General features: G+C 34.7%; 1 protein-coding gene across 1 annotated transcript; it reads right to left on the bottom strand.

The window, feature by feature from the left end:
- Window positions 1-244: 244 nt before the first annotated feature.
- LOC130825259 (folate-biopterin transporter 1, chloroplastic) lies at window positions 245-9,340 on the bottom strand. The gene is made up of 9 exons (XM_057690394.1): window positions 8,988-9,340; window positions 5,969-6,204; window positions 4,291-4,355; window positions 4,032-4,194; window positions 2,993-3,141; window positions 2,655-2,909; window positions 1,442-1,610; window positions 1,268-1,360; window positions 245-1,009 (listed from the first exon to the last, which is right to left on the bottom strand). The coding sequence occupies exons 1-9, from the start codon at window positions 9,193-9,195 to the stop codon at window positions 710-712; spliced, it is 1,638 nt and encodes a 545-aa protein (XP_057546377.1). The 5' UTR covers window positions 9,196-9,340; the 3' UTR covers window positions 245-709.

Here is a 9,340-nt window from a genome sequence, read left to right as displayed (position 1 = left end):
GATCAGTCCAATAGATATAGTCTCATCATGAGACCGTCGAATTTAAAAATTTATAAATATTTTATTTTAAGTAATAGCTATTTTTCATGCAGGCCCGCTTGGGCACGGCCTCTTATGACATGACACGGCACACACCATAGCCAGACATAACATGTCCGGTAAATGTTTACGATTTTTTGAAAATGGCGGAGCACAAAACCCTCAAGCCCGCCCTTTAAATGGTATTATACCAAGATAATTAACATACATGAAAATCAGATTCTAATACTAATTTCGAAAAATTATAAGTATGGTCTTGTACACAAATGATCCAAAGGGAAAACCCAACTTCGAACGGGTGCGATGAACTTAAACTAAATTGCCCCGGCATGTCGAAGAAGATCATTATAATCAAAGAACATAGTCCGCCAGTTGTACATGCTTTCTTTTTTGTTTTCTTCAAGATCAGTCTGGTTACCCAACCGGTCTGTCAACTAATCTATACACTATTGTTTCCTGAAATTTGAAAATACAATTCTCTATTAGATATTGTACAGGTAAAGGTTCTCTCAGTAGAGACCTGATATGTTCAATCATCGAGGAAAAGAAGACGCGATCTTCTGAATGAAATAGGCACCAGCAAGGTCGAAGCTTCATACCCCAGAATCAACAAAGGGCATCTGGGTTAAACTGCTTGATGCAGTTGCATCCATTTGATTTATTCGAGGGTTCAATTCGACTTCATTTCAATGTCACCCTCTTCATTCGTTTTCCCCTCGAAATCATCTGAAGGGAGAAGGCCAAGCAGCGGCAACGGAAACAATGAGCTGAGGTTGCATAGAATAATGAGGGCAGCCAAATTATCAAATCTGTCTTTGGTGACACCAAAGACTTGGGTCAAGCCAGCACCAATCAAGCCTCCTAATACACTTCCAGCATTTGATATAGACATTAATGTAGCAAAGAGAGTTGCTTCCACCCCTTCTGGACATAATTTTGCAGCTAAAACAAGGATAGGCATAAATGAAATCTGCAATAGAGAAACAAGTCTATACATCACTAATTCATCTTAATCTATTCAAGAAAGGAATAAATTAAACAACCCAGCTAAGCGACTTATGAAAGATAAGTAACTACATTCTAAAGCCCCAATGTTCCATTGCCCCAAATCCCAATGCCTTTGAGGTAACTCTTGATGAAAATGGGAGATATACTTGAATCTCTTCTCTTGTGATAGATTACACAAATAGAAGAATACAGCGAACAAAGATTGTATTAAGCAATTAACCTGGGCAAGAACAGTGAGGATCAAGGAATCTCCCATAGCAAACCACTCATCACTGATACCTAATAGACGATTCAATCCCGTTACAAGTAGAACCTGAATATTGAAACCTAAACAGTTTAGCACATGAGAATCACTTTCAGTGATAACGAGAAATAGAAATAATGAGTTGCAAACCTGTGTCATTCCAAGAACAGTTCCAGAAATAGTTGTTGCCAAAAATATCCTCCTCAGACTAACTTTCTTCAAAAATCCATTATAGAGTCCAACTCCAAGCAGTGATGCAATAGAAGTTACAAGTTTTACCCGTCCAAGAAATTCAGGGGTAAAGCCAAGTTTATTTGTTCTGAAGTTAAAAAATCCTTACTAATATTAATTAATTATAAACAAAAGTTCGGAAAGCTAGTAATTGCAATCTTAATGAGAAAAATTAGTACTGAAGACTAGACTTTAAAGAGTTGCTCACATAGAACAAAGTGAAAGGAAGTTCTGAAATGGCACAATGGAAGATCAAAGGACTAGTGACTAGTCTCAACTAGAATCTAAAGATAATGACACTGCAGACCAGAAACCCACAATCAGACAACACTAAAAAAGAGAATATCAAAAAGCTAATTAATAAGCTAAAACATCATATGCTCACACCAAAATAAAGATAAAAAAAGAATAAAGCTTAAAAATATGTTTCAGTAGCATTCTAGAAGAGAAAGGAAGGAGAAGATGCAAAGGGAGGGAAGGGAAAGAAAAGGGAGGGAGACGAAGAAAGGGAAAGAAAGATGACGGAAGGGAAAGGCAGGAGAGGGAAATGGTAGTGTGTTTTCCGTCCAGATATATCCATTGTCGAATGAATTTGGTTTGTAAAAAGTATGGAGTTCTTCCTTTCAATCCCCTACCTCCATTTCCCTCCCTTTCCTTTCCCCCATCTCCTTCCATCCAAAAATAGCATACCGGTACATATGGTACGTTGTTTCAGATACAGAGAGAAGAGTGAGGAGAGTAGACTTTTTGATGGATTTGACATGCTGAATAGTATTTGTACATAATATAACAGTTCGGTAGCTTACATCAATTTTTTCTAGGGTGTAGAGTGTGCATTTGGACAACTGAATTATTGTGGAATGGTCATTTAATCTTCTATTTACCATTGTCTTCTCTTGAAGAGCTATTTTGAAATCATAGTTTCATTGGGAACAGCAGGTTACTGAAATCAAGTCATGTTCCTACATATTTGTAATAATTGGGTTTCTTTGAAATCTCTCCTATGTCAATGTAAATAACAGATTGCATACAAGGCTATGTATGCTCGGATTTAACGACTCTAAATAAACTCAAAAATCTATTTTAATCTACTTTCAACAAACATAAATAAATTGAAAAATCAAATACATACGTAAAGTAGAACATGGCAGAATCTGACTGCGGTGTTGCCTGCCACAGAAAAACAAACAAGGTTGGATAGTATACATTTGGCTGCTTGACAGCTTCCCACAACTGGACAACACTCTGGCTGAAGCTTTCCAGTAAATTGATGCTTTCAGAACTACGATTGTAGTTCCACACAGGCCCAATGACACGTTGTTCTTTAACCAGAACAGCAACTGCAGATGTGATTAAAGGAAGCAATGCAGTGACGCCGAAAACAAATCTGAAATTCATAAGGAAAGTAAGTTCAATTTAGCAAGAGACAGAAAAGAATTCAAGACACCAAAGGTACAAATCTGAACAGACCTTACACCATAAGCATCCACCAAAGAGCCACTAAAATAGGCACTCACAATACCACCAAACGCTGAAGATCCCCAACATAATGACTGAAGAGAACCTGAAAGACTTTGTGACTCACCACGAGCTCTTTCTACAACCATGGAATCTACAACCTAAAAAATGCACCAATTCTTGACATTGAAAACAAATGGTATCATAAGATTATGTCAACTAAATTTTGAACCAACTCAACTCCACAAGATTTCATTAAATGGCTGACTAATTTTCATCACAAAATCAAAGGAATGGAAACACTAGCCTAGTTGATAACATATGAATTCAAGGAAAAATTAAAGAATCCGTAATTAAAGCTATTTGAATTTTGATACTCAGATTTGATCAACACTCCTACGCTAGAGGAAGGAACAAAAAGATAAAAATGTGAAAGCACCTCCATATCCGAACACAAGATAAATTTCTACAAGAAGGCAAATGTTGAATTTAATTGGTTAAAGGAAATTCAATTGTGCTTAGGTAGTACCAAAAATAGTAGTAGTACTATTCTAGCTTAGTAAAATAACTTGACACATCATTATAAACCTACCTTGAAATACCATTAGACCGTTGTATTTCAAGTCAACCCAAAAGTCAAAAGCCAAAAGAAACCAAAAATTCAACCCAAAAGCAAGCTACCAAACCCCCAAGTTATGCAACTATCAATGAAGGAAACTAACAATAATCAATATCCTTCACAAATCAAGTCAGAAAAAGAAATACCAATGTAGATAATACAAATAGTCAAATTACATAGCTATGAGTGCTCATTAATTTTCTATCATTGTAGAATTGCAGTGATGGCATCAAAATTCAAATTAAAGGAGAAATTTTCATTTTTGCTATACATTGAGAAACAATTTTGTGTTCATATTCAATGGTTTATGTTTGTGTTCATTATTTGCAATACGTATTATCTTCAAATTTTATTTCTTTCAAATTCAATAAAAACAGATTTGATTTACTAAAGCACAAGTGGTTTTAGTCAAAAGATGGTATGCAAGCTTACAACGTCAGAGAAAGCAACTGAAAGAGATCCAAGAAGTATGCAGAAAGCAGCACTATATTTGCTGTCAACAATAGTAGACATCAATGTCCATGAAAATGCACCAAGAAGCCCTGATAGTACTAAATATGACCTTCTCCGGTACCCAAAAAGAGGCATAGAGTCACTGCAATCATTGTAAATCAAGAAATAACGCCTAATTATTGAAATACAGATAATTTGACAGAAATCAACATTGATAAACACAATAAGATGCACTCACCTTATAAATCCGTAAAGTGGTTTGACAAGCCATGGAATTGAAGAGAATCCAGATATCACAGCTGTCTAGTCAATCAACAATCATTTTGTTATTAATAATGTATGGAATATATGACACATTAACACTAAGAATACATCGGAGACGAGATTTGTTTTTAAACTAATTGAAATAAGAAAATCAAAGCATCAATATCACATACAAATAAACCAATGGGCAACCTAGTGACTCAATGAAAACACATAATATATGGAATAATTATTTTAAAAAAGTCTCATCTTTGGGCCCTACGATTAAAAAGAATAAAAAAGTTAAAAAAAAACACTCACTTTTACATTAATATCTAATAATCAACCTTAATGTCACTTATATTTCATTGAAGTATCGAATGAACTCAATCATTACGCAACACATTTTCATTGTTAAACAATGTGTAGGACCACCAAATGCTTGATGAAATGCTTGACCAAAGTTTGACATGATGGAAATTGTAAATAAAGTACTTAGAAGTATGATAAAATTGATTGATGAAATGCTTGACCAGAAGTTTGACATTGTGGAAATTGTAAATAAAGTACTTATAATTGAACATAAAAGTGATTGCTCTTTGTTGGATATCTTTCTTCACTGTAATTAATTTCTTTCTGTGGTGCCCAGACCATCGAATTTGTGTTGCTTAGAGAAATAGAAGTACATGCTCTGAATGTGACTGGATCAATAATGCAAGGGTACTCTTGTGCCAAATTCCATAAGGCGAAAAGAAGCTACCTAAGACGGCTCCTAATTCCCACAGCTGCTACATTCATTTTTTATTCTGTTTTTGCCCTTTTAAGTGTAAGTTATTGTACGAACGCAAGTGGTTCCAATGTTTGTTGATGTTTCACTAATTGAATTGGGAACTACAGAGGAAGAAAAGGAAAGAAAAGGAAGGAGAGGAGAGATAAAAATATAGAAGTAATTTTTAACTTTTAAATTAAACAATAAATGGACCAATTAAAATATAACATGTGCCACATCATACCTAGCGACAAAGCTATCAATTACTACTCACAATAGGCCATAGACTCATAGCTAATCCAACACTTTAGTGGAATAAAGTCTTTAACATAGCATTTCGAACAAGAAATTTATTAAGTGTCAAGTATTATTTGTTAATTTAATTGTGCTTCTATATTCTAATACCCAATTTCACCAAGTTAGATGGGTGTCATTACTTTTGCAACCCCATTTCCTTTCATAAACTTAAATTTGCTATTTGTACAATGTTAATCATTACATGTACTTACAACTTGCTTGGTTTCCAATACAAATCTCCAACTCCAACAAGACATAAGACTTACTCTTTTGTCTCCTAGAAATTGCTCCAAAAGGATGGCACAAGGATTAACAAAAGTGGTGACCGGGTATTTTAGTGGTGTATTATAGGTGAAGTCAACTCTTTTAGTGGAATAGTTATAGGTTTTGATATATATAGAAAAAAGAAATAAGTTGTAGATTTTAGTAGGGGTATTGTAGGTGGAACTATATCCAAAAATTGTAATTGTGCAAACTCAAGGGGAAGATGGAGTACATGAATATCGTCATCTCATTGGCAAAGGGTATAAAAGTTTAGGCCTACCTTATGAAATGCATAATATTATAATAAAAATAAAGTGAACTAAATACACAGTCACATGCATACCTCTGCTGGATCTAGATGCAAATCATCTTTCAAATAAAAACTCACAGCAAGTCTTGATAGGCCTAAAACACCCTGAACAAAGTAAACCATAGCAACGGCAATTGTATCTGGTGACATGTCCACACCAAATAATCTAAACCAGCTATTAGATTTACTCTTGCGCTTGACTGGAATTTTACTCGTAGTGAATGACTCATTCTCCACATCAGTTGTTAAGAAATTTCCTTCTCTAGAGTCTGAATTGAGAACATATAAAGGACGATTAGATATTTCCAAGGTAAATATAATGATACAAACTGGAAGGTGAAACTAGCAAGAAATTATGTTATTTGAAAGAGCATCTTATGTAAATCATAAACCTCAAACTTGAAGGAAAATATTCAAAATGACAATTGATTTCTTCAGCAAACTCTCTAGACTACATAATTTTAGAAAGAAAGACAAAATCGATGAATCAATAAACTAAAGACCAAAAGACTCAACTGAGAAATGAAAGCACATATGCTTTTAAAGCTACAAATCCAAGACAATAAAGCAAAAAGCCATATTGGTATAAGACCAATGACTCTTTCCTTCACAAACCTATTCCTTTACCTCATTTGTTTGAACCTAGGTTGAACATATTTTTATATTTGTTCATAAATGATCGATTAGAAAGTCTTTGTTATTACAAGGTAATTTTCATACATCCAACACTCTAAACGGTGCCTAGGCAAATGACATCTTGTTCTTGTTTATTTATTTCTCGTACCTTAGACGCATCGAGGGAATCTGAATCTATATATATTAGATAAAGCTTTGGTTGAAAAGTAGAAACGCAATGAAGTCAATTGCCGAGGAGGCTAGACAAGAGTTATTTAATTTAACAAAAAAAATTCAAAACAACAACACAAACAAAGAGTGCTACCAAAGAGTGGACCAAGACCTTTAGCAAAAATCTTAGCCTTAAGGAGTCTATATGTTCTTTTCCACACTTAGTAATCCTTAATGTCACAAAATTCTCATCTAGAAGCTTGTGAGTCACATTTAACCATTACAAATTTTCTTCAACCATTATATATTGTTGAGCCAGGTCATTCTTAAAATTAACATGTTATACCCAAATTTTAAAGAACTACGCTTAAAGTTTGACAAGGCATATTATCAAAAGGCTTTAAGTCTATCGTTGAGTCAGTTTAACACGGACCAAACCAAAGGTTAGCTTCCCCTTCAAGTACTTTGAGAGTTTAGATCTTTTTCTTCCTTGACGAGAAAGTATTTGAATCCTGCATTGATTATGAAAAGAACTAAAGAATGTTGCGTGAATAAAGTATGTTTTAGCCTTTCTTTCCTTTGTCTCAAAATTGCGAATTGTGCCTTGAATTTTGGAGTACTTGAGAAAGAAATTTGAATTAGTTGGATGCTTGATTGGATTGGTCAACACAGTCCACCCACACTCGAAACTGCATCAGGTGGAGAAGCTTGAAGCAGCACACAATCACGAACCAATAACAGTTGGCTGATTTTTTATGACCCTGTCCCGCTGTCCGTTTTGTTGCTTAAACAGGGATATGGGGTTCCAACCATGTAAAATAAAATAGGGTTTCATGTCTTACAAGGGCTTCATTGTTCATTGTAAATAGGCTCTTTAGGGCTATTATTTAGAGAGAGCCAATCAGCCAAGAGCCAAGAAGTTATGTAACTCCACTAGTAACTAGATTTTGAGGAAGGTTATCCTCCTTCGCTGAGATTAGAGAGATCTTTGTTACTCTCTTTTCTTTTGTCCTATTATTCTGATTTCTCATGAAAGCTATGACAATCTCTTCCCTTGCCCCAAAATACAGATTACATTTAGTGAATCACGTAAATCTTCCATCATCTTAACATAGATGCTTCTCAAATTTATGTGCTTATATTGTTGTCTATGTTCGCAGTGACGAAAACAAATGTAGCACTTGCTATTATGAGATGCTTCCTATATAAGTGTAACATACCTTTTGCGGTGCAAAGGCCCGCTCTGTCGGTATATCACATTCCTTATCCAAAGTAGACTTCCTCTTCTCTTTATATACATCTCCTTTCCAAAATAAGCATGCCCAAAGCAAGTGTCACAATTAGTTTGAAACAAATACAGTGGTCACAAACCACGATTCAGAACCCAACCATTTCAGGATTACTAAGCTCATTATTTTTGGCATCTTTCATCAAAGCCTCATGTAATGAACAGGTTTATTTTTTTAAATGTTCATATAAAAGATAGTTTATGGTTTATACCAGAGTATCAAAACTCAATGACACATTGACATGAGCCCATGGCAGTTGCAAACAATTTACACTTCCAAGGAAAATGGTTGAGATTGTTATAGCAATCTGGATTGCATCAAATATTGATTGTGCCTTTTAAAATCCAGCACTAGACAGACAAGCTTAAGCTATATTAAAAGTAGTATACAAGGATCTTCAACCGAACTGACCTTTCAAAACCTTTTCATTACAGTGCCATCCCTTTGTATCTCTATAGTTCTGCACCCCTCCTCCGGAATAATATGGTTGCTCAAGATAAAACTAGGATAGTTCAATTCAATAAAATGAACAACTAGGCAGTGCACTTGTGCTTTTTTTCTCAAGTCAAATATAATCTTCCACTATACACGTGTTACCAAGGCTTGAATTAGCCTCCGGTACCCTTCTTGGTACCCTCACTCTACATAGACGCTTTCTGCACCCGACTGCCCTTTATATCCGCAATTTACCATTAAATAGAAAGCGTAATCAAACACAATCACACTAGATCCACTTCAATAATCATGAATTGCAAACATTAGTCACTTTAAACACAACAAAAAGGAAAAAGCCACCTAAACACAGCTCAATAGATTATCATTATTGTTACAATTGCAATAAAATCTACCAAAACATTTAGCAACTATTAAGAATAATAATAATGATAATAAATGAAATAGAATTAAAAAGGAAACAAAATAAACAAAATCTAGTAACAAATTTAAATCCAACAAAAACGGAAATTTGCACTAATTACCATTTACAGAAGCAAGAAACGGCTCGTCATCTTTATCACGGCGATGCGGCATAGCAATGGAGACTGACATATCACCTTCTAGAAGTTTCCGGCGATATTTCCGGCGAGAAGATTTGGCGACCAGTAAAATTTTCCTTGGGTGATTTTTAGAGAGGGAACAAATCGAAAATTGTGGAGTTATTGGTGGTGGTAAGATAGAGATTAACATGGAATTGGCCTAATTAATTTAAATTGCTGTTCAATTTATTCTTTTTTATTTTAGTATTTTTTTTTATTGAAGGACCGTACTATCCAGCACTTCAAGAACAATGCTCCAATTTTACGAGTGGATTAAGCACCCTAAAGTCGTTGCT

This window comes from Amaranthus tricolor, chromosome 10, assembly GCF_026212465.1.
Source record: "Amaranthus tricolor cultivar Red isolate AtriRed21 chromosome 10, ASM2621246v1, whole genome shotgun sequence".
NCBI lineage: Eukaryota > Viridiplantae > Streptophyta > Magnoliopsida > Caryophyllales > Amaranthaceae > Amaranthus > Amaranthus tricolor.
This window is presented reverse-complemented; position numbering and strand designations above follow the sequence as displayed.

What these genes read in the sequence shown, in the direction of transcription:
- LOC130825259 (XM_057690394.1), bottom strand. Translation starts at nt 9,195, where the DNA reads ATGTTAATCTCTATCTTACCACCACCAATAACTCCACAATTTTCGATT. An exon ending in CAGTTGCTTTCTCTGACGTT is followed by an intron (nt 3,142 to 4,031) that starts GTAAGCTTGCAT and finishes TGCATTTTTTAG; the next exon opens with GTTGTAGATTCCATGGTTGT. An exon ending in TCTGCCATGTTCTACTTTAC is followed by an intron (nt 1,611 to 2,654) that starts GTATGTATTTGA and finishes TTTTAACTTCAG; the next exon opens with AACAAATAAACTTGGCTTTA.